General features: G+C 35.5%; 1 protein-coding gene across 1 annotated transcript; it reads right to left on the minus strand.

Moving 5' to 3' along the window:
- Window positions 1-8,204: 8,204 nt before the first annotated feature.
- On the minus strand, window positions 8,205-23,115 carry LOC114669773 (pancreatic alpha-amylase). Its single transcript, XM_028831090.2, has 12 exons — window positions 23,001-23,115; window positions 17,042-17,478; window positions 16,241-16,454; window positions 15,748-15,894; window positions 14,741-14,938; window positions 14,060-14,290; window positions 13,190-13,323; window positions 12,280-12,402; window positions 12,086-12,185; window positions 9,992-10,110; window positions 9,756-9,881; window positions 8,205-8,428 (listed from the first exon to the last, which is right to left on the minus strand). Exons 3-12 carry the CDS (start codon window positions 16,406-16,408, stop codon window positions 8,239-8,241), a joined length of 1,536 nt encoding a protein of 511 aa, XP_028686923.2. The 5' UTR covers window positions 16,409-16,454; window positions 17,042-17,478; window positions 23,001-23,115; the 3' UTR covers window positions 8,205-8,238.
- Window positions 23,116-26,269: the final 3,154 nt, after the last annotated feature.

Below are 26,269 nucleotides of genomic sequence, written 5' to 3' on the forward strand. Positions count from 1 at the left end.
CAACAAGACAGAAAGTTAACAAGGATATCCAGGAATTGAACTCATCTCTGCACCAAGCGGACCTAATAGACATCTACAGAACTCTCCACCCCAAATCAACAGAATATATTTTCTTCTCAGCACCACATCACACTTATTCCAAAATTGACCACATAGTTGGAAGTAAAGCACTCCTCAGCAAATGTACAAGAAAAGAAATTATAACAAACTATCTCTCAGACCACAGTGCAATCAAACTAGAACTCAGGACCAAGAAACTCAATCAAAACCGCTCAACTACATGGAAACTGAACAACCTGCTCCTGAATGACTACTAGGTACATGACAAAATGAAGGCAGAAATAAAGATGTTCTTTGAGAACAAACATACAACATACCAGAATCTCTGGAACACATTTAAAGCAGTAAGTAGAGGGAAATTTATAGCACTAAATGCCCACAAGAGAAAGCAGGAAAGATCTAAAATTAACACCCTAACATCACAATTAAAAGAACTTGAGAAGCAAGAGCAAACACATTCAAGAGCTAGCAGAAGGCAAGAAATAACTAAGATCAGAGCAGAACTGAAGGAGACAGAGACACAAAAAACCCTCCAAGAAATCAATGAATCCAGGAGTTGGTTTTTTGAAAAGATCAACAAAATTGATAGACCGCTAGCAAGACTAATGAAGAAGAAAAGAGAGAAGAATCAAATAGATGCAATAAAAAATGATAAAGGGGCTATCACCACCAACCCCACAGAAATACAAACAACCATCAGAGAATACTATAAACACCTCTACGCAAATAAACTAGAAAACCTAGAAGAAATGGATAATTTCCTGGACACTTACACTCTACCAAGACAAAACCAGGAAGAAGTTGAATCCCTGAATAGACCAACAGCAGGCTCTGAAATTGAGGCAATAATTAATAGCCTACCAACCAAAAAAAGTCCAGGACCAGACAGATTCACAGCCGAATTCTACCAGACATACAAGGAGGAGTTGGTACCATTCCTTCTGAAACTCTTCCAATCAATAGAAAAAGAGGGAATCCTCCCTAACTCATTTTATGAGGCCAACATCATCCTGATACCAAAGCCTGGCAGAGACACAACTAAAAAAGAGAATTTTAGACCAATATCCCTGATGAACATCGATGCAAAAATCTTCAATAAAATACTGGCAAAGCGGATCCAGCAGCACATCAAAAACCTTATCCACCATGATCAAGTGGGCTTCATCCCTGGGATGCAAGGCTGGTTCAACATACACAAATCAATAAATGTAATCTAGCATGTAAACAGAACCAAAGACAAAAACCACATGATTATCTCAAGAGATGCAGAAAAGGCCTTTGACAAAATTCAACAGCCCTTCATGCTAAAAACGCTCAATAAATTCGGTATTGATGGAATGTATCTCAAAATAATAAGAGCTATTTATGACAAACCAACAGCCAATATCATACTGAATGGGCAAAAACTGGAAGCATTCCCTTTGAAAACTGGCACAAGACAGGAATGCCCTCTCTCACCACTCCTATTCAACATAGTGTTGGAAGTTCTAGCTAGGGCAATCAGGCAAGAGAAATAAATCAAGGGTATTCAGTTAGAAAAAGATGAGGCAAATTGTCCATGTTTGCAGATGACATGATTGTATATTTAGAAAACCCCATTGTCTCAGCCCAAAATCTCCTTAAGCTGATAAGCAACTTCAGCAAAGTCTCAGGATAAAAAATCAATGTGCCAAAATCACAAGCATTCTTATACACCAGTAACAGACAAACAGAGAGCCAAATCATGAATGAACTTCCATTCACAATTGCTTCAAAGAGAATAAAATACCTAGGAATCCAACTGACAAGGGATGTAAAGGACCTCTTCAAGGAGAACTACAAACCACTGCTCAGTGAAATAAAAGAGGACACAAACAAATGGAAGAACATACCATGCTCATGGATAGGAAGAATCAATATTGTGAAAATGGCCATACTGCCCAAGGTTATTTATAGATTCAATGCCATCCACATCAAGCTATCAATGACTTTCTTCACAGAATTGGGAAAAAACTGCATTAAAGTTCATATGGAACCAAAAAAGAGTCTGCATTGCCAAGACAATCCTAAGTCAAAAGAACAGAGCTGGAGGCATCACGCTACCTGACTTCAAACTATACTACAAGGCTACAGTAACCAAAACAGCATGGTACTGGTACCAAAACAGAGATATAGACCAACGGAACAGAACAGAGCCTTTAGAAATAACAGCACACATCTACAGCCATCTGATCTTTGACAAACCTGAGAAAAACAAGAAATGGGGAAAGGATTCCCTATTTAATAAATGGTGCTGGGAAAATTGGCTAGCCATAAGTAGAAATCTGAAACTGGATCCTTTCCTTACTCCTTATATGAAAATTAATTCAAGATGGATTAGAGACTTAAATGTCAGACCTAAAACCATAAAAACCCTAGAAGAAAACCTAGGCAATACCATTCAGGACAGAGGCATGGGTAAGGACTTCATGTCTAAAACACCAAAAGCACGGCAACAAAAGCCAAAATTGACAAATGGTATCTAATTAAACTAAAGAGCTTCTGCACAGCAGAAGAAACTACCATCAGAGTGAACAGGTAACCTACAGAGTGGGAGAAAATTTTTGCAATCTACTCATCTGACAAAGGGCTAATATCCAGAACCTACAAAGAACTCAAACAAATTTACAAGAAAAAAACAAACAACCCCATCAAAAAGTGGGCAAAGGATATGAACAGACATTTCTCAAAAAAAGACATTCATACAGCCAACAGACACATGAAAAAATGCCCGTCATCACTGGCCATCAGAGAAATGCAAATCAAAACCACAATGAGATACCATCTCACACCAGTTAGAATGGCAATCATTAAAAAGTCAGGAAACAACAGATGCTGGATAGGATGTGGAGAAATAGGAACACTTTTACACTGTTGGTGGGATTGTAAACTAGTTCACCATTGTGGAAAACAGTATGGCGATTCCTCAAGGATCCAGAACTAGAAATACCATATGACCCAGCCATCGCATTACTGGGTATATACCCAAAGGATTATAAATCATGCTGCTATAAAGTCACATGCACTTGTATGTTTATTGCAGCAGTATAGACAATACCAAAGACTTGGAATCAACCCAAATGTCCATCAGTGACAGACTGGATTAAGACAATGTGGCACATATACACCAGGGAATACTATGCATCCATAAAACAGGATGAGTTCCTGTCCTTTGTAGGGATACGGATGCAGCTGGAAACCATCATTCTCAGCAAAGTATTGCAAGAACAGAAGAGCAAACACCGCATGTTCTCACTCATAGGAGGGAATTGAACAATGAGATCCCTTGTACATCGGAAGAGGAACATCACACACCGGGGCCTATTATGTGGAAGGGGGAGGCTTGAGGGGGGAGGGATGGCATTGGGAGTTATAACTGATGTATATGATGAGTTGATGGGTGCTGATGAGTTGGTGGGTGCAGCACACCAACATGGCACATGTATACATATGTAACAGACCTGCATATTGTGCACATGTACCCTAGAACTTAAAGTATAATAACATAATAATGAGCTCACTTGGGACAGGTACTGAGCTAATGCACCAACCATTCTCTGTGACTAGTCACACTCTATGATTGTAAGTTTGTTGGTTCAGTTCAACTTATAAATGAAAGTCGAATTATATGGTAATAATGATTTTCAACACAAAGAGTTATTTTCCCTTCTAAGAATAGAGAAATAACTCAGTAATTTCACAGGCCGAATTAGATCTATAGATAAAATGAAATATCTAAAGGACGAAACTGTTAGTACAAATTGGTTTTACAAAGTACTAAGAACATAGTAAAAATGAGTTTCAAATTTATTATACTCAGATGAATGTGGCATCATTTTCCCGGTACTGTTTTAAGAATTCTTCATTGACTTACTAGGTTTATAGCTCACCAAATAATTTACTGCCATTATGGCTTAAAAGTCCTGAAAACATGATGGGTTATTGCCAAAGTACTTGACTTCCCCATGATTTTTATGACCTCAGAAATCAGGGTTAACCAGAAATTAATTAAATTTGAGAAGAAATAGGAAAAAAATGAGAGAAATATCTCTATTACAGGGCCACATCTTCATTAAAAATGTTCTCCTTCACAAAATAGATACATTTTTTCTCTCAATTTTCTCTTTCATTATTATCTCAATTCATTTTACAAATAACTATTGATCTCTTCATAAGACATTCTGGATAATGACCTGAGACTAAGGATTCAATAAAAGAAAAAAGCAGATGTTTCCCACAGTACTACGTTGAGTGCTAAGAAGTACAGAGAGTACTAACAATAATCAGGGGACTTGACCTAATACTGAATAAATATTCATGCAGGATCACCATTTGAATTAATGTTTGAATGATGAACAGGAATTAATTTGGAGAGGAGGTAAGAAAAGAACATTCCATGTAGAAAGAGCGGAATGTCTCTTGCATTAAAATTAAAGAACTAAAAGATCTTGTTGAGTGGCAGTAACTAAAAGATTAGTATAGTTAGAGATCAGAAATTAAAGAGGAGAATTGAGTGAGGTAAGACTTCAAGTACAGGGTTACAGGTCCTGTTAAAAATGTTGGCTTTTTATCCTAAGGTAAGCGGTAGTGGTCTTCTGATTTGAAAAGATCACTCGGATTCCATGGTAGATAATGGAATGTTTGGAGAAAGGACTGAAGTGGATACTGATGCTGCAGTCACCTCCTCAATAATCAGCATAACTGGATGTAAACTATTCTAAAAGTTAAAATTTCAACTAATAGATATGCTTGATGTTTTATTCTGTGAGAAAAGCTCTGTAACCTCTTGTACAAATACATTCCCTTGCACAAAAACTGATATCCCATTATGAAACCCCTTTCAAATATCCTTTTTGAAGCTTGCTAGCTTATGTCTCTAATGTTTATCTTGTCTCTCCTGCTTGGGATAAAGATACATGTGCACCACTACCTGTGTATCAAGGGAACTCTCCTCTACACCTCTGCTAACCACTAAAAATTCTTAAAGTGGCTGTCTGGTCACTGTCTTATAAAAATGAAAGAATGCAATTCTGACATGTTAAGAAACTAATATGAAGTGGTCCCAACCCCTGGCTTGTGTTTACATTCTTTGCTTACATTCTGCATTGCATTTGTTATAAACAATAAAGTCTGGCTTTAAATTAGGAGTCGGTAGTCTTATCACCATATGGCTGGAGGTAAAACAGGAGATTTTGGTCATTTATGGAAAGGATTACTAGATAGTAGATGTAGAAAGAGAAAAGAACATAGTGAAGTAATAGTTAGAAGGCAACAATCTAAAGTATTCAGTGCTTGATTTGTTCTGGGAAACGTAAGAGAAGAGGGTTTCCAACGTTAGCCCCAGATTTCTGAATTGCAGGACTGAATAAATGGTATTACTGGCTCCTGAGTTTGGGAGTACTTATAAAAACAGGAGCCAACCATGCTAAGAACTGAGTTAAGAGCATTCCAAAAAAGTACAGAAACACATACAAAAGTCCACAACATAAAATAAAATACATGGCATGTTCAGTAAAATGATGAAAGACCAGAATACCTAAGGCTACGGGATTCTCAAGGGAAAAGAATAGAACTGACTGGAGAGCTAGGTTCATATCTGATAAGATGTGGATTTGTAGGCTACCATGAGTAGTTAGAATTATTCTGAATGCAATAAAAATTTAAAAGTTTTAAGAATTAAAATTTTAATTGGAATTAAATTATATGAATATAATGTTGTGGTCTTTAGTAAAATGAAGGGAGAGAGTGAAATAATGGAAATAGGAGACCAGTTGTAGGGTCGCTATAGAATGCAGGGAAGAGATAATTGTGACCTGGATAAAGGCATGACAGAGGATACAAAAGAAGTGCAATATAACAGAGATATTTTGAAGATACAATAGTTCATGCTAAGGTTTATATGAAGAGATAATGTTGTTGAGCTAAAGAGAAAGAAGTTAGAATATATCCTATGTTTCTAAGCAGTAAGAAAATAATGTAGTAAAAGTTTAATGAAAAGGAAAAAGTGAAGGTTCCATTTTGGATATTTAATTGTGAGATGTCTGTGGAACATGGAAGTGGTGATAATAAGCATCTGATGGAAATACGAGGCTGAAGTCCAAGTTCTGAATTGAAGATACCTAGGTGTCCACAGAAAATATTTGCTTAAAATCCACGGAATTTTTTCCAATGACCTAGAGAAGAGAAGATAGAGAAAGAAGATAAATAGATGAAAGTTAGGACTTAGATGGAACACAATAAGATGATCCAGTTAAAAAACAAAAACAAACAAACACAAAAACCTGAAAAAGAGTAATCAGTGAGACAGAAGGAAATCAGGAGACTAGAAAAACAGGACTAGAGGAAGATAGAAAGAGAAAGTGACCCACCATCTTGAATACTGGTGTGAAATGGTTTAAGGTGAGGATAGAGAAGAATATTGGACTGGTAACATAAATGTCATTCATGATGTTGTCAAGATCAGATTGAATGAAGTAACAATGGTGAAAACTGGACAGTAGACACATGAATAATGATGGAGGAAGAGGATGTGCAGAGAGTGTGATAAAAGAGGTATTTAATTAGGAGAGGGAGCAGGGAAATGAGCAAAGAAATATACCCCGAAGAATATCTGAGGACGGTCATTGATGTTTTTAGTTGGAATACTGTAATACATGTAATCTAGGATGACTAATGCAGAAGAAAGGGAAAGACTGCTAAATCAAAAGAGGAAGGATAATCCAAAGTCCTCTAAATGATAGAAATGGAATGGTATCATTAACATATGCAGATAAAATGGCCTTTCTTAGAATGAGGTGTACTTTCTTCATTATAAAAGGAGAAAAAGAGGAAAATGCTAGGAGAAAATGCAGGACAGCTCTCCAAGTGGCCTTGGACCAACCCAGTTTTTCCCCTTCTCTCACTTGTGCTTCTCAAAAATAGCTGTAGAATGAGCTGGGAATGGAACATCCTGAGATAAGGCTCAGACTCTCTTACTGTGTCTCTTAGAACAGCTTTTCCTTGAGTGCTTTAGCCCAGTGATCATGTGATGCCTGGGTTATAAAATACAGGGCAGGCTTCTTTCAAGGGTTCCTCAGCTGTGGTACAAATAGGGCATGTGCAAATGAGACTTCACCGCCCTGGGCAAACTGTGTGAGTCTTGAGAGGCTGGCTCCTCATGAACCCCAGTCTGCTGTGTCCCTTGATGCCTATCCGTAAGCAATAAACCTGCTTCATGCAACTTTTTTCTTGTATGTTCTAAATTACTGGACTCATTCAAGTAGTAGAAACTGCAGTCCAAGATGCAGTGAGCCAAAGTGGTACCAACGCATAGTGAATCTGCTTTGTGGCAGGAACACTTTATAGGTGAAAAGAATAGATAGTTTCCGAGTTGTGGCCTCTATGCTCTCATTTAAGTGTAAAAAAAACAACTGAGAGTTATAAGGAAACCTAGATGACAGCCCTAATGAATTCCATATTTAAAGTCAAGATGAAGAAGAATGAATAGGTAGAGAATTGGGAAGAAAACCCAGACTACAAGGTGTCGTGAAAACCCTAAGTAAATATCCATACTGTAGAATAAGAAAAAGAACAAAAAGTCATAAACACCAAGTCTAAGCAGTGAGAAAAACAATGAAAAAGAAGAAAGAGTATAAAGTAGGAGAAGATTCCAGCGAGCTCAATAAAATTAAGAACTGTAGATTGTATAATTTAGGTTTCTTCTATTGTTTAACGTTATTAACATGAAAAGTACTTGCATATTATAAAAACCATACAACCGGGCTAACTTTGTATGGGAATTAACATTAAACCAGCAATTCCTAACTAACTGATAAAAACACTCTTTGGAAGAATTACAGAATGACAGAAATTAAAGGTAGACAGTTGGGTAAATGATGCTAATGACAACAAACATATTGGTTAAGATGCTTTTCTTAGTTCATATGTTAAATAAGTTAAAGTCAGTCTTCTGAAGCATAATGATGTGCTGACTGTAATTATCTAATAATTATTCAATAAGTAAGTGGGATTTTCATACTATTGAGTTTTTTTCTCAATTTTTCAAATTGATTACTAATTGGAGCTTTGATTAAAAATTAATGAAATATAAATATTACTGTATACGTAAGAAAAGAAACACACCTGGCTATTGTTTTGAGGATATGCATTTAATTTTAAATTTTATAATTTAGATTCAACATGAATTGCAATAAATGGATCTTCAGCAGAGTTACTAATAGAAAATTGAGCTTTGCCATCATTAGAAACGTAGATTTTAATGCCTGTGCAATTGCCATCAATTTTATCTCCAGAAATGACATCACAGTATGTGCCAGCAGGAAGACCAGTTTGCAAAGTTGAAGAAAATGACCTGGAATAAAATATTTGAGATTTAACTTCAATACAATTAAAAGCAGGAATACAAACTAACACAAATAAACAGCATAACTTTATGTTGTAGAACCCTAAGCAGACAAGGTCTCATTAAAGAGAAAACCCGTATGCCTCTTTAGTAGGTGTAAATAGCTTTCTCAGGACGAAAAAGAACCTTACAGCAGACTGAACAAGTCCCTGGTCAGTAGTGAAAATATTACCAGAAAATCAAACTTGAAGAATATCAGTGAAGATTGGCAGGAACGGTCACACTTTGATGAAAGTGTTACCTTCGTAAATTCAAATTTGTTCTCAACTGAACTTAATACCAACTACTTTTAACAATTTAAAGGGTATTATTTTTTAACCTCCTTTTTTTTCTCATGAGGTTAAAAAGAATTTGGGTGTACATACAAACAATCTAGCATTTCTATGAAGAAGTGATCATTTGAAATATAAATCTTTTTCACAAAAATTTATTTTGGTATTCTCATCCACAAAAGAAATTAATTAAAGAACCAGACATCAGCCTTTTTTGGCAGGAAAGAGATTGACTTGACTTATATATTTATTTATTCCTTCATTTTTCATCAGTGAAATATAATTTATATTAGAATGAGCTAAGTGTGAGTATCAGTTGGCCTTGGACAGAGACAATTCAACTGTTTGCAAGGAAGTCTTCTGAGCTATATGTTAGGGAGTCATTTATACCACAGGCAAAGGATATAAGAATCACAGATGAAAGGCCAATAATGAGAAGTTTCAGAACTAAAACTCAAATCTCCCGAAGCAAATCATTAACCACAAGATACATATTATTTATATATATGCTTTAAAAATGTGATTTGTCACAAGGAGAGAGAGAAGTGAAGAAAGTATACCAAAAAACTAGGTAGAGCAGTCCTTGAGAAAAACAGTTAGAAATAAAGGTATTTTAATACTGAGGCAGCATTTTTCCATGATTAAAAAAGCAGGACTACAAGACACATTCTTTTAATGATTTCACAATCCTTATATTAATTACCTTGTGTATTTTGTGGCATGTGTAGGTGAGCATATGCATGTTAATTCTATGTATGTATAAGATACTGCAAGGGTACATAGAAAGGACTCTGCTTACAACAGAAAGACCTTATGAAAAGAGGAGAATGAAGGAGTAAGAACCATCATCATTTTGCTTCTGCCCATTGTTGATCGCTATTGTCTTCTTGCTCCACCGACTAAATGATTTTTCAGATACCATAAAAAGTAAATGAACAGAAACAAAAAGAATGAATCAAGAACGTACTGATACAAAATATTATTTTTAATTGATATTTACTTACCAGTCATCATTGTTGAAAACAATGAATCCTTTGTTTCCTCTTCCAAAAGCCACTTGGTTGCTCCCATTATCATACCAGTTTGTAAAAGGCTGACCATCCACTACATTGCGGAAAGCAACCATGTTCCTACAAACACAGTAACATAAAAATGTTGATATTCTTAAACTTCAACTGTTTTAAATAAAATGCTAAAGAAAGTTTCCTATTAGAGGACATGTCAAAATAAATATTCTCACCTTATTTGGCGCCATCGATGTTCACAGACCCAGTCATTGCCACAAGTAGTGTCTGGATTAATAGTAACTTCTTTAATTACTCCATTATTATTTGGTGGCCCAACCCAATCATTAACATCCTTAATTGGGGGGGGAAAGCCAAATTTTAACATACATGTATTTACCTCTTCCTTCTCCTTTACACCAAACCCAACCTATCCTGTTACTTATGTCTCTGCAGTCAGTGACTTTATCTAGAATCCAATGCCTTCATTAATTTTTATAGCTCTTTACTTGGTCTTCATCATCTCTCTATGCTCAGGTTCTTTTCTGCCGTATTAAAAACAAAGGTAACAAATTTGTATACTCTCGTTTTCAATCCAAGGACCTGCAAAGGCTTCTTTGCTCTGTCACCCAGGCTGGAGTACAGCAACACAATCATAGCTCACTGCAGCCTTGATCTCCCAGGCTCAAGCGATCCTCCCATCTCAGCCTCCCAAGTAGCTAAGACTGTTGGTGTGCACCACCACACCCAGTGCATTTTGCTTTTTTTTTTTTTTAATTTTCGATACAGACGAGGTCTTGTTAGCTTGCTCAGATTTGTCTTGAACTCCTCAGGTCACGTGATCTTCTCGCCTGGCCTCACAAAGTGCTGGGATTACAGCTGTGAGCCACTGCACCTGGCCTGCAAGGGCTTCTTAACATCACTGTAAGCCATGCAATGTCATTGTAGTGGGCAGGGCATTAGTACCAGAAACACCAAGATTAAAACACGGGCTCTATTACTAGTAGCTAAGAAAACTTAATCAATATACATAATTCACAGTGTCTCAGTTTTGTCATTTGTAAAATGGGAATATTGTTTATCTTTGCTCTAAAAATTAAGTAGTATATCTGAAAATGCCCTGAACGTGACATGTGCTAAATAAATCTTAGAGTCCTTCATGCTTCTTTTTAGATAAATGGACAAAACAATACATCTGAATATTTTTTATTAATTGACCACATTTTTAATACTATGTTTTCTGGATTGGAACTTTAAAAAATACAAATTAAAAAGAAAACACAGTAACCCTAGGAAGGTTTTCAGTGTTGACCTTAGAATCATGTCATATGGTGAAAAGTGAACAATACTAAGAATTTTTAGCATGCAGCAGTCCTGGCAAAGTGGAAACGTTATAGTAATAGGAAAAATAAAAATACTCTCTGACTCCTAATGACAGAAATAAGACCAATTAGTAGAAATTTTAAGAAGTTGGCTCGATATAAAAGTACACCTTCTAAATATTAAAGCTGTTTAACAATAGAATCAGTTGCCCTACAAAGAGGTGGACTTCTCAAACTGAAAGGAATCTAAAGAAGCTAGCTAGATATCAGTGTGACTCATAGGAAGGAGGAATTTCTGCTTTAGACATGAAGTCTCTGATGCTGTTTCTGGAACCTTTAGTTTAAAAGAAAACCTTCTACTAGCTTTCCAAATATCTTTACACTCTTATTTCTCTGTTCCTTTTTGAAACTACTCATCAGATTAATGTCTTTACCACACTCCCAAAAGTTTTTCTCATTCTTACCTTTCTTGGAATGCTCTATACATTTCTGTTCTTTAGTACATATAATTTCCTTCCTCTTATAGGACACTTTGCCTATTTAACTTAGCTCAACTGACACATTTCTTTGTATTCCATGTAACATTTTAAAAGTACTTAACAAACATTTATGTTGTTCTCACTACGGGCAGATGATGTTTTAAGTTCTCTACAAGTATTGGCGTATATAATCTTGCTATCAACCCTGAGGTAGATACTTATTAGAAATACATATTTTACTCCCTGTGTCTAGCTCTTATTTTTCGGTGTTTTTTTTTTTTTTTTCTTTTTCCTGTTGGCTAGGGGGATTTTTCATGTCTCTGAAACAGCTTGCATACTCTTTTTCAATGAGGAATATAAATTTTACTCCTTTAATATAACCTGCCTAAAATGAGAGCCCTGTGTCAGGTTTATACATAATTAAATATTTGTTGAATAAATACATAATTAATAGTTGTCATATTAAGTTAGAACATGATTGCCTCCTTTTTCTTGAGAAAAGGATATTTTGAACAACTCCAAAACTTACTTTTCCATTTTGAAAATTTCTTGGCCAACGGTAGCTTGACATTACTCGTGTAAATCCATAAGGATGAGCAAGCATAAATCCAACTGCCATTTTATACAGCCTGAAAGTTACATAATTATATTATCATAGAATATCAGAATATTCTTACTATCATTAAAAGATGTGTTAAAAAAATAGAGAACTTTGTTTTCTACCTGGCGTCCCAGAAGGTAAGAATAGAGGCTCCTCCAGCCCCATGTCCTCGTTGATTGTCATGGTTATCCACAAAGACAAGTGCTCTGTCAGAAGGCACGAAACCCCAACCTTCTCCCCAGTTCCTATTTTTGAAAAATAAGATATACTTTGATGTATCATTTCACAATTGTTTTAGGGTAATATAACTGTGCATCTCTTTCTGTAGGGCATGGCATCTGAAGATTAATTCTCTCTCTAATTAAATGGTTATTCTGTAAGATATATATTTACATACACATATATATACACATACACACCATACACACTCACGTGTGTAATCTACATATATAGTCCATATTTGTATATACATGTTTGGAATACTTATGTTCATATTACAAATACAAGATTTTTGTTATTAAAAAAGGTCCTTTTAGAGGTTTCAGCACATTATAATTTAGAAGCACTCCAGAAGGATCAATATCCATATCACATTATACAGAATGTCAAACTAGATTAAAATAAGGCTTCAATACTGTATTGTTACCATATACATATTTTAATATTTTAAATTAATATATGTAAATTCTACAGTATGGACACTTTGTACATACTTTATAAATGACGGGATCGTTTTAAAAATAAACTGGCTTTAAAAGATTATATGCAAACATCAGTCAAATCTAGTATATTCATCTCATACTTAGAAGAAAATTCCTAGGGAATGTTTAGGGTTCCTAGGCATACCGTCTTGTGACAGATACTAAATACAAAAGATGATTCATTCGAATTTAGGGCACTAGAATACTTATCATTAAAAATTGCCTCCTTGACAGTTGTCTGAATAAGAATGTTCCAGAAGATAACTCACACTGGGGTAGTATGAATAACAGATCTATGAAATAATTCAGGGGAAAAGTTGTATTTAATTACTTTAAGTAAGACATCTTCTCTCCATTCCACTTGCGAATAACCGTGCCGAGTTTTGCACCATACTTGAATTCTGTCACCCGGCCATTTCCAAAGTACTCACTGCTTTTAATTGGCTCACCACCCAGATCAATTACCTAGTAGAAATTTAGGAAAAAATAACATTTTTCATAGGGTCTTTAAAGCATTTTAACCAATAAGTTAATATTATATAACAAATAGTTCTAAGTTATTTATTATTTGCTTTTGTCTTGTTTTGTTTTTCAGACATAGGGTCTTGCTATATCGTCCAGGATGGTCCCAAACTCCTGGCCTCAAGCAATCTTCCTGCCACAGCCTCCCAAAGTGCTGTGATTCGTGAAATCACAGCACGAGCCACCACACCCTGTGCTATTTGTTATGTAAAATGCTCAAAATGGTTTTCTTATTCTTATTATCTCAATAGGTAATATTCCTATATTCTTTTTTTGAGAAAGTATACACTACAATATTGAAATAAACATAATGTCAAAGTTACCTGCTGTCCTGTGAGAATGTTTACCTAATTTTTAGTCTTGTACATCAATGATAATAACAGATCACATTAATACATTTACTATCTGACTGACATTTCTTGATAAATATAAACTCGTTTCATTTCCAAAGAAAATAAAGACGTAACTATTATCAGTATCCTACATTCTGTGTACTCCATAAAACCTGTTGTGATAAAGAATTAGATATGCTGTATCTGAAGAAGAGGAGGTTAAAGAACAGTGTTTTACATAAATGACTCAGTCCTTATCCTACAGAAATTGCATTTTTAATTGAATCTGCCATTAATTTTCTAATGAATAAGATGATATTTTATATGCATATATGCAATGAATGTACCTCCTGGTAAATGAAAGGTTTACTTCCTTGAGGAAACCAGTTACTGTTGAGATTATGCAGTTTGTCCAAAATTGCCTTTATGTCTCCAGGCCACATGTGCTTGGAAGCATCAAGTCTGAACCCTGCAACTCCCATGTCAATGAGCTTGTTCATATATTCGGCAATCTCGGAACGCACATAATCCTTCTCCAGCGCAAGATCAAGAAGACCAGTCAGACGACAATCTCTGACCTGTTGAGGTAAAAATGTTATGACTGATTCATAAAACCTCACTTTTCACCTGAGAATCCATTTGCTTATTCATATATTCAGTAATTCCTCAATAGATGTTTTATAGGGACTTCCTTGCATTAGGACCTGGGGATGCTCACATTCTACTATAGATGTATCTTTGAAATATTTTGTAGTAGAAAATAGAGAATTTAAGAAATAAAGTCGATGAGCTTTTGAATTGGTTGGAAGATTTTTAAAGTGAGCTTTTAAAAGTGTGTATTGATTAAAACTCTTAAATTAATATTTAAAAGTTTTTAAATATGGATTTGAGTTTCTTAGTTAAATTTGTTAACCTGTGTCCCTAAGAGATCTAAATTAGTATTTAAACTGAAGCTCAATTAGCTACATGTCTATAATAAAAGGCATATATCACTCTTTATTCAGATCACTGTCTTAAAAAAAAATTACCTGAGTAGCATCATTATAGTTCTCGATATCTCCACTTGAAGTTTTACATTTACCATCATTAAAATCCCATCCAGAATACGGGACTGCTGGAAAGTCCCTACTTCCAGGGTTGAAATAACTTCCACAAGTACTGCTTGTTCCTGCACTCACAGCATTACCACACATATGATTAATTACAGCATCCACATAAATACGAACCTAGAAAGCAAAGTTTCTACTTCAGTGTGACTGACAGAGAGGTAGACCCTGAAAGCATTACTGATTAAAGTTTATAGTATGTTAATAAAACTCCAAAATATTTCATTATATCTTATAACTATTTTCCTACAAGATCAAAAGTCAACTGTGAAAGGAAAGTAATGTGAACTAAACACCTACATTCATTCTAGACACTTGGTCAAATATTTAGAGTAATGATAAATTGAGAGAACCAGAAACTACCATAAATAGGAGGAAATGCAAAAAGCCCATTTCGGGGAGACAAAACACAGATGAGACTGGAAAGGTTACTGTTTTGGAAATGTCAGTGGGTCACCAGGAGAAAGCCTGCACTCTCTACTTAGTGTTTGAAGACAAATAAGGTAGATACTAGTCTCCAATTATGCTGCTCATTAAATAGAGAAGCGAGCTATTCACCACGAAAAACCCAGGAATTACTGATGGAAACACAAGTTACCTAAAAATGATAGCAAATATTGTAACTGAAATTATACTTCCTAACCAGAAAAGTCTTTCCAGGAAATATGGATAGTTATAAGAGTTAAAATTTGATGTTTTGCTTTAGAAGTAAATTCTGCTCTAAACTTTATCTCTTTAGTAGATAGAGAACACGTACACAAATATTTACAAAAGTTGAACATAAGACATTTAATTTTAAGTTTTAAAGCATGAAGTACAATTTAAAAAATATATAAAATATGGAAAACTTTCTGCTCAAAGGGAGCAAGAAAGAAGAGAGAAATCATTTTCCTATCTGTTATTTTTAAAGGAAACTAGAATTCACTTACCCCAACATTGTTACATCTAGTCACCATGTTTCTAAATTCATCTTCATTTCCAGATCTTGTGCATAATTTATAGCTAACTGGTTGGTATCTTTCCCACCAAGGTCTTGAAGGGTTGTGAATTGCAACATTTTCATTTGGTGGAGAGACCTACAAATTAAACAGTCTTAATAAGCACCAAATTGTGTCTTACTGTATAACATTGGATGTTCTAGAAACTCATCAATAATATAAAAATATTCTTGAATCTTTGTATATGCAGCTATCTTTTGAAAATATTAACAGCACATTGGAGGATTCTCGTTGAAGAAAGATTATCTGAGAAACAAAATATAAAGTTGCCAAAAATACTACATTGTTTTTTCCTCAGAAAACTGTTTTACTTAGAATACTTACCTGGGAAGTAAAATGTTGCCCAAGTTTCACAGATCAGATCAGAACACTATTTACTATAAGCACAGTGAATTCTGCAATTTATACTACGAATAATACCCACCTGAACCCCTCCAAATCCCTTGGGAGCTAAATATCGCTCACATTCAAGAGCAATATCCGCCCATCGCCATTCAAATAGATGAACGATAGATGTCCGTCCTTGTTGTGTATTTGGGGAATACTGAGCCCAGCAGAACCCAATGGTTAAAAGCAACAGAAAGAACTTCATTTTGCTGTGAAGTTGTCAGTGTCCTTTCCAGAAACTATTTATATTCCTGTAAGAAGCACATTTTACAAAGTAAATATTAGCATTAATAAATACTTGAGGGCAAAGTGTTTATTCGTAATCTGAAAAGGTTTATCAATAATAATTTTAACAGGTGAAGAACATTAAAAAGTCTCCCATGGAAATAACTTAAATGACCTTTTAGAAACTAATGTTTCTTTTTTTTTTTTTTTTGCTTATATCAGCACTTTTATTTTTCCTTTCACAATGACGTGTTGCTGTGGCCTAATGCTCTCACATAACAGTAGAAAACAAAAAATTGTTGTCATCTCTTTAAAGATTGAGAATTGCGTACAAAAAAACTTTACATAAATTAAAAGGAGGAATACATTTACAGCTATAAATGTGAACTGCTTCCAACTCAAGGCAAGTAACAGCCCACAGGGTTCTGGCAGACAACATAAGCTAAGAAAGGAAACTGGGTCCTATGGCTTGGGCTTTCCAACCCTGACAGATTGACAGACAGAAACAACTGGTTCAGGAGTCCTTGTCAGCCTCTAGACAAATCCCAGAACACTCAGCCCTGACACATTAATAACCTGCACACATCAGAGACTGCTGGCCATGCAGACTCACCAAGCCACAGACTTGTCTTCCACAAGCACGTTTTTAGCCATGAAGTGACCAAGCCACATGTACTAAAGACTGAAATCCAAGATATGTACAGATACCAAGGGGAACTGTTAATTTGAACGCAAGGTCAAAATCAGCAACCATTTCTACAGTCCAGTGCTGATATCAGATACAAGCTTCAAGGACAACTTCTTTTCGAAGGCTTATTCCAGTTTGGTGAGGCTAGCATGCGGTGTATGCATCTGCCAGTTGCAAATTTATACTTCTGAATTAACCCATGCAGCAAATTCTAGACATCTGCTCACAGCCCATTTAGAAGCATTTGCGGTGGACGATGGAGGGGGTCAACTCGTTGTACCACGGCTTGCTAATCCACATCTGCTTGAAGGTTGGCAGTGAGGCCAGGATGGAACCGCTGATCCACACCGAAGACTTGAATTCTGCATTAGATTATATGAGTATTTCAAAAATATATAGTTTGGGTTAATATTTTTATATATTTTGTATTAACAAGAGAATCAAATGTAAAATTATCCTAAGGCATAAGAAATTATTGGCCAGTTTCAACTAAAAGAGAAGTTTTCTGGAGAAAATGCAATACCTAATTTATCTTTTTACCTCTCATATCTACTATTATATCTTGCTGGTGGTGTGCATTGTACTGCTGTCAATTTGTGATAGAAATATTTAAACAGTGTCTTTTAATTAATATTCTCCTAATTAGTTAGTATATCTCAATTACAATGTCAGTGTTTTCTTTTCATTTATAGCATGTCATTTATCACTAAAAACTCTAAATATTCTTTCCAATGAGTTAAAAGAAAGAAAAACTATTCTCTGTTGGAACATGAATAGCAAATTTTCAGAAAATAATACTTGTCAAACACAAAGATGAAAAAAGAAATCCTAGTCAATTTAAAACACAGAGAGGACTGATATTGATGGAACACAAGTGTCTAAGATAGAATTGTACGGAATTCCTATAGTAACACCCAATTTTTGTAAACTATATGTCCAGGAACAAAGGCTCCATTTTAGATCTCATTGTGTCTAAAAAGCAATCTTTCTTAGCAAATTCCAATATTCCTCTTCAATTTCAATACGACATTTTGTTCTAAGGTTAATAAATATTAGAAATATGTCCAATCACAGAATATCAGCTACAACAGGACAGTAAATATAGAGTAGATAATTCTGTGGCTTTGATTTTATTCCTAGACTTTCAGAGAATCAATTTGGACTAGATGTAAGATCTTCATCATTTTACACATTCAGTCCCAAATAAGGCAGTGTCATTGTGAAAAACTTTGAGTTTAGGTATGGTAAGGTATGTTACTAAATATTAATAATAATCACAGTACTGTGTTAAGGCATATATCTCAAAACATGTCTTAACATGTAGACATTGTGACAAGTGCTATATATTTGACAACATAATAAGTACATTTGGATGACTGAGGGAAACATGTCAGTTCCAGCAGAATTATTTATACGTGTGTGCTGGAGGACAGGGAGCTTGTAGCAGTGTTAGGCACTAAAGCAAGTTTAAAGCAACAACCCAGGAGAGTTCAAAAAGAAGGGAAATACTGTGTCTGTTTTAGTCTGTTTGGGTCACTATAACAAAATACCATAAACTGAGTGTCTTACAAAAGCAGAAATTTATTTTCCACAGTTCAGGAGACTAAATTCAAAATCAAGCAGAGTTTGTGTCTGGTGAAGGCTAACTTCCTAGTTCAAAGAGGGTACCTTGTGGCTGTGTCCTTATTTGCTGGAATAGTCAAGCAGCTCATTCATAATAGCACTAAAAAGAGTTCCACTCCCAAATTCCTAATACTATGACCTCAGGTATTAGAATTTCAACATATACATTTTTGGGGTGACCATTCGGATCATAACAATGTTTGATTACTGAACTAATTCTAATAATGTTCTAATTACTGACAGATAACGATGGATTCACTGAGAATTCTGAGGTGTTCCTACTTGCCTACAGGGTTTACTATAATGTGTGTGTGTGTGTGTGTGTGTATATATATATATATATATATATGTACACATATATATAGTACATAAACTGTAGTGTATATATACACACACATACTGTAATGTGTATACTAATATATTTCTTGTTCAGAGAATAAGACAAGATCATGAGGTTGTATCTTAGAACTAAGTTCAATGCCCATAAGAATCCAAGAAACTTAATACATGTAATTGGAAATGTTTTATTTCTTCATGGTGGAATTCTCGACATGATCAGAAGCTGTACTGATGGTGTAATTCAACTAATGAGAAAGACTGCAAGAGGCAAGAACTTTCTTTTTCTCAAGAGATTGGGAAACCATGAGGAGAAAAAATTCATAGAGAAAGAAAGGCAAAGAACTTTGTCAAAGGATAAAGGACAACAAATGATTCTGAGATCTAAATACTGCTTCTAGACCTCAGCTTTTTTGTTGTTGTTGTTGTTGTTGTTTGGCAAGTCCACAGACTGATGGTTAAGGCCAGAGAAGGAAATTATGCAAATAAACTGAAAATGTTTGTGATAAATTTGGATTAAAAGGCAGCAATGATCTGAGAACTAACATAGCACATCACTGTTGAAGGAAAGAGATTCTTCACAAACAAAACAAGACTTTGGCATACCAAGAGCTTCCACCCATCAGTAGGTAGATGAGTTCCATCAGTGGTTTCGTCGTGAAAGAAGAACTTCAATACAGCATGGCCTTTTTACAAAAAGCATTAGCATCAGCAGGAAAGAGACTGGTTCCTATACTGATTAAAAGGTAATTTCACCTGGCTGTGTAACAGGCACCTCGGAAGCCATAACATACAGAAGGAAAAGAGCTGGTACTGCATGATTCTAAGGAATATGTTCACACATGAGATATGGTACCCAGCTTTTCAGATAGAGAATTTGGAGATATTGAAAGCAAGCTGTAAGTGCCACAATAATAAACGATGTCAGTCTTAGACACACAATGAAACATAAAACTTGGAACTCGTTTTCACTTAAATCTGGAAGTTAATACCTAACTGAAGAAACGAAGCTGCTGTTTAAAGAACACATTCTATTCAACAAGGCTGCACTTTCAGGAAGAAAAACTAATTACTCATGAGTCCAGGATATGATGACAAATTAAGATTGAGTGGAAATAGAAGACCCTGGAGACATAAAGGGACATGAGGGACATGTATGTGTCAGAGAAAGTGAAAATCAGTCCATAGAAAAACAGTTTTGGAAAAGACTACAGAACAAAAGAAGGAATCAGTTAGGCTGGGCAGAGTGGCTCACGCCTGTAATTCCAGCACTTTGGGAGGCCGACGCGGGCGGATCAACTGAGGTCAGGACTTCATGACCAGCCTGATCAACACGAAGAAACCCGTCTCTACCCAAAATACAAAATTAGCTGGGCTTGGTAGTGCATGCCTATAATCCCAGCTATTCAGGAGGCTGATACAGGAGAATACGTTGAACAGGGAAGTGGACGTTGCGGTGAGCTAGGATCGCACCATTGCACTCCAGCCTGGGCAACAGGACTGAAACGCAATCTAAAAAAAAAAAAAAAAGAAAAGAAAAGAAAACAAAAAGAAAAGGAGCAGTCGGTGTTCCGTGTTAGGATAAATGCTTTGACTTTTAAATGACAAATACAATCGAGCTGTCCAAAGACAATTTGTTAGCCTTTCTAATTGGGACGTGCAGGGATACAATAGATTACATCTAACTCCAACACACAGCCTGGAGTAAAGCCCAGACAAACTGCAATATGAAGCAGAACTGCCCTTAAATAACCTGGGGATTTGGGAGTAAAAAAAAATTGTTTAAAGTTACCGAGAATTTAAGGTTGTTATGTAACATTATTGCAGCAGAAAATTGAATATTAAACATTTTTAAACTACTTATGAGTTTCATTCAACTCATTTTCAATTAAATGTACAAACAATGCTTGGGGAAATAGCAACACAATTTCCACATGTGATTAGGTTATTTCACAATACTCTTTCAGAAATTTTAATTTTTTAATCTTTCAAAAACATTTCCCTTATAAGATATTAAAATAAAATGTCTAAAAAATATCACATTTTAAAGGTTTTTTTTTCTATACTTGAATTTAAAAGCAACATTTTATGGCTGTTGAACAACTCTAACTTCCTTTCTTAAAACTTCCTTTCTCTGAATTACCTTTAAAGATTCTAGATTTGGAAAAAGCTGCTTACCACCACTTATAAAATATCTTGTATACTCACGGTTAACTTATAACCTAATTGAGAGTTGTGGGTTTCACCTGTGATGTCACCTTTTGTAAAGTTCAAAATCCAGAAATATTAACTGCTTGGTTTGGCTAATCTCAGGTAACAGAATATTTCAAAGGATTTTCTTAAAGAGTGCTCAGCTTGATTAAAAGTGTATATTCAAGTTATAGGTATATTTAAAAGGCCTTTATGTTTTTCTCTTCGTGAATCACGTTTCTCTTGAAAAGAACTTTTCTGTTGACTGAATTACTTTTCCCCACTCTGGTTTTTCCGCTCTTAATGTACCCAGGATAACTTCTGGTGGCCTGAAACTTTTTAGGAAAAATAGAAAAGGCATGATGGATTCCATTTTGGGAGAAACCTCTATTTTCCTCATGGAACCCCAGAATTTAGGGGCTGAAAGATCCCACTCAAAATGTGTTTTTGTCTTACAGCTATACACGTTTGTTAGGCCCTAGAAATTTCATGTTTTTCTATCCCTGCTCTTAAAGGGCTCCACAGGGAAGCCAATAATTCACTTAGGAAATGGGACAAGAAATAATCTTATAAATGCTGTATCTTCTGTTTTTCTGTGTAGCGATATATGTGTTGTGTGTGATGACTGTAAGAAGAGCTCTAATTGATTGCCTTAAATAAAAATAAGACAAATCAAATATTTTAGAGGAAAGTTAAAACTATAATGCCTTTAGTTTATGTAACTTTAATCTTTAAGAAATAAAAATTGTTTTAAAGATTAAATTGGTAAAATGCAAATGTCATCAAAATGTAAATAGGATGTTTAAATCATGTAAGTTAGATGCCAGATTTGCTAAATATTTCAAGTTGTACACTGCCTGCTTTACAATTTGGTAAGACCTAGGGACATAAGAAATTAACCATGCCCCTAACGATGCTGAGAAAAGTCAGACTTTGTCTGCATCTAGTACATAATTAAAACAACTAACCACGTTTTACATTAAAGTTGAAAATTGCTAAGAGTTACCATTAAAACATGTAAATAAGAGAACTAAAAATAAATTTACATGCAAGGTGTGTAAGAATAGTAAAATGTGTTTTTGGTAAAAAATTATCAAAAGATATAAAAATATAAACCTTGTCTATGGAAAAAGGATTATTTTGAAACCAATGTAAGGGTAAAATTTGGCTTTCTTTCCCTTGTACAAATTTTCATGGAATAGAGAAAAATAGTGAAATATTTTGTTTGCCTTGTTGATAGACTGCCAAGGAGAGAAAAGGTTAGATAGGAGACAAACTGTTTGGAAAGCAAAGTCTTCTGTCTTAATGAGTTAAGGTTATTGCCTAGTTTCAAAATTTCTGAGTCATCATTTTGGCAAAATAAATAACTTATGTGTAACCTGGAATTGCATTTCATAATATCAAGTGTTTTAAACCTCTAACATTTGACAGGCTTTCCAAAATCAAACTTCATATTCAAAATTGTCTCTCCTGAAACCTAGCTTTTTTGAGGGCCCTGAAGCATCCAGAAAGAGGTAAACAGAAGTTTTTGACATGTTTAGGTAAGTGGAATTGCAAAAATTATGTTACATTTTATCCATAGTATTAATATATGTTCCAAAATTGTAAAGGATTTTAAAAATCCTAAACCTTGAGTATATGCAATGAATCATAATTAGGATTATAATATTAAGTTATTACAAACCACAGAAATAACCAAATATCTTTGCCAATCATATTCTTGACTGTAACTAACCTGAACACTTTGTCATCTACAGAAAATTGTTGTCTTGTTTTAATCCTCTTCAAAAGATATTTTACAATCAACTGGAGGACTTTAAAACATGCTCACAAATGTAGGTTTCTGATAACTTTGAAAATCATGACATGGGAATAAAAGAAAACATAAAGGAGTCATGAAGAGCTTAACTGTGAATATCAGACAGGAGTTAATTGCATGAACTAAACTAATAGATGTCTGAAATAATATTTTTCACTTTTTGCTTTAAACATTGTTATTCTTTGTTCTTCAGAGTTAAGGAAACTTTTAAGTTGTCTACAGCTTTTAACAATTAAGTAAGGTATACATACTCCTGTGAACAAAATTTGGAGCACATTTGTTTCTCTCTGCCAGGTTACTCTAGAATTTGGAAACTATTTGGGAATATTCTTAACTTATGACAATATAGTTATTTGCACCAGTGCAGTAACAATCCATTTTCTTTTGTAACATGACACAATTGGAGAAACTGGTTGTTTTACCAAGGTTTTGACTGGAAGGATATGCTTCTCTTTGAGAAATCAAGCTTCACTTACACAGTCAATAAAAGCCAACTGGGAAATGTGGCCTCCTACCTTGTCTATACAATCTGTGTACAGGGTTTCTAATCTGTGCTGAGTAAAGAATGTCACTATCTAACAGGCCCAGGAACCACACATTCTTGCGACCTTAGGAGAGAGAAATTCACTCAATTTGTAGGTATTTGAGGGTACAAACTCATGGCTGGGCTTGACTTTAAAAAAGTCCTCTCTGTGATCCCTTGTGGAACAGAGTTCCATCAAAGATAATTTTAAAAGACTATGCAAAAATAAGTATTTTTGCTTCACTTTATGCAAATAATCAAGCCAAGTATAGGCCTAAGTTTCTTTTGCAAACAACTCAGTCATAATTTATTTTTATTTTTATTTTATTTTATTTTTGAGACGGAGTCTAGCTCTGTTGCCCAGGCTGGAGTGCAGTGGCCGGATCTCAGCTCACTGCAAGCCCCGCCTCCCGGGTTCATGCCATTCTCCTGCCTCAGCCTCCCGAGTAGCTGGGAGTACAGGCGCCCGCCACCTCGCCCGGCTAATTTTTTTTGTATTTTAGTAGAGACGGGGTTTCACCGTGTTAGCCAGGATGGTCTCGATCTCCTGAACTCGTGATCCGCCCATCTCGGCCTCCCAAAGTGCTGGGATTACAGGCTTGAGCCACCGCACCTGGCCAATTTATTTTTAATAAAACAACTATCATGATTTGGTTTGAACAAAAATGAGATCAGGAGAGAGAAAAATTTGATTCAAAACTTATAAAACACTTGTCATTAAATTCTAATCTTATTAGTTGTTTTTAAGTTTTGCCTACTCTGTTAGTCTGTTCTCATGATCCTAACAAAGACACACCTGACACTGGGTAATTTAATTTAAAAAGGAGGTTTAATGGACTCACAATTTCACATGGTTAGGCAGGCTTCACAATCATGATGGAAGGCAAAAACATGGAAGCAGACAAGAAAGAGGATGAGAACCAAATGAAAGGGATTTCCTGCTATAATACCATCAGATCTCCTGAGTCTTATTCACTACCATGAGAACAGTATGGGGAAAACCACCTCCCATGATTCAATTATCTCCCACAAGATCCCTCCCACAACTCATGGGAATTATGGGAGCTACAGTTCAAGAAGAGACTTGGGTGGAGACAAAGCCAAACTATATCACCTAGATTTTAGACTAACCCTGTTTATTCCTGTAAACAAATGAGCAATCTCTGGCTGAAACTCAATATAAAAAAGGGATAAGTAGTGTAAAAATCTGGATCAATATTCTAGTTTCGGGCAATGATTCTGCAAATCTCACCAGATTATGAGAGTATACAGGGTACCCACAACCGAGAAGTTTCTTTGTTTGGGAAAATAAAACAAGGAAGTTAACCAAAGCCAAGTCCCTTGCACCCAAATCTTAGCAGGTATAAATATAGCAAACATTTATCTGGGTATGGCTGAAGCATTGAGATTTTTGAGCTATCATCATTTATCCCCTTGTTTCATTTTTATACATGTCCTCTAATAACTCATTTTTTTCATGCCTAAAGTCTATCAAGCTACAAATGATGATGCAAATGAAACCATGAATGGAAATACATTTCTTCGAAGGATCCTTAGAAAGGTCACAGGAGAAACCTTAGCTGCTGTTCCCCACACAATGCCCCTTTCCAGCAGGACATAGCGAGAAGAATCATCACCCCACCTCCTTAACAGCAGTTAGGGTCTCCACTCCTGCAGGGAAAAATGAGAGAGGAGAAAGAAACAAACCAGTCAGGCAGGCAGTTAGGGTGGGTCCTCAGCTGAATTCTTTCAAACAAAATAATAGCCTAAAAAATCAAACTATAGTCATAGAAATATAAACTTGCATAGTAGGGGTTGACTAAGACATGCCCACAGCCACACAGATAAGAAAGTCTACACAGGTGATTTGTGCAGACATACTCCCAATAAAAGGTTCCATCCCCCATAATATGGTTTCACTGTGTCCCCACCCAAATCCCATCTTTAATTTCAACATGTTGTGGGAGGGAAACAGTGGGTGATAATTGAACCATGGTGGCACGTCTTTCCCATGCTGTTCTTTTCTCAGGGTAGTTAATAAGTCTCACAAGATCTGATGGTTTTAAAAAGGGGAAGTTCTCTGCACAACCTCTTTTCTCCTGTCTGCTGCCATGTGAGACATGCCTTTTACCTTCTGCCATAATTGTGAGGCCTTCCCAGCCACGTGACACTATAAATGCAATATACCTCTTTCTTTTGTAAATTTCCCAGTCTTGTGTATGTCTTTTTGAGCAGCATGAAAATGGACTAATACAGTAAATTGGTACCAGGAGTAGAGTGCTTCTAAAATGATACACGGAAATGTGGAAGTGACTTTGGAACTGTGTAAGAGACAGAGGTTGGAAACGTTTGGAGGTTTCAGAAGAATATAGGAAAGAGTGAGAAAGTCTGGAACTCCCTAGAGACTTGTTAATGGTTTGAGTAAAATGCTAATAATCATATAAAATCCAGGCTGAAGTGGTCTCAGATAAAGATGAGGAACTTGTTGGGGACTGGAGCAAAAGTAATTCTTCTTATGTTTTAGCAAAGAGACTAGTAGCATTTTGTCCCTACCCTAGAGATTTGTGAATCCTTGAACTTGAGAGAGATGATTTAGTGTATCTGGCAGAAGTTTCTAAGCAGCAAAGCATTCAAGAGGTAACTTAGGTGCTGTTAAAGGCAT

This window comes from Macaca mulatta, chromosome 1 (genome assembly GCF_049350105.2).
Source record: "Macaca mulatta isolate MMU2019108-1 chromosome 1, T2T-MMU8v2.0, whole genome shotgun sequence".
NCBI lineage: Eukaryota > Metazoa > Chordata > Mammalia > Primates > Cercopithecidae > Macaca > Macaca mulatta.

Coding starts and splice junctions, on each gene's coding strand:
- LOC114669773 (XM_028831090.2), bottom strand. CDS start 16,408: ATGAAGTTCTTTCTGTTGCTTTTAACCATTGGGTTCTGCTGGGCTCAG. Junction 13,324..14,059: donor AACCTTTCATTTACCAGGAG/GTACATTCATTG, acceptor AATTTCTACTAG/GTAATTGATCTGGGTGGTGA. Junction 12,403..13,189: donor GAGAAGATGTCTTACTTAAA/GTAATTAAATAC, acceptor TTTCAAAAATAG/GAACTGGGGAGAAGGTTGGG.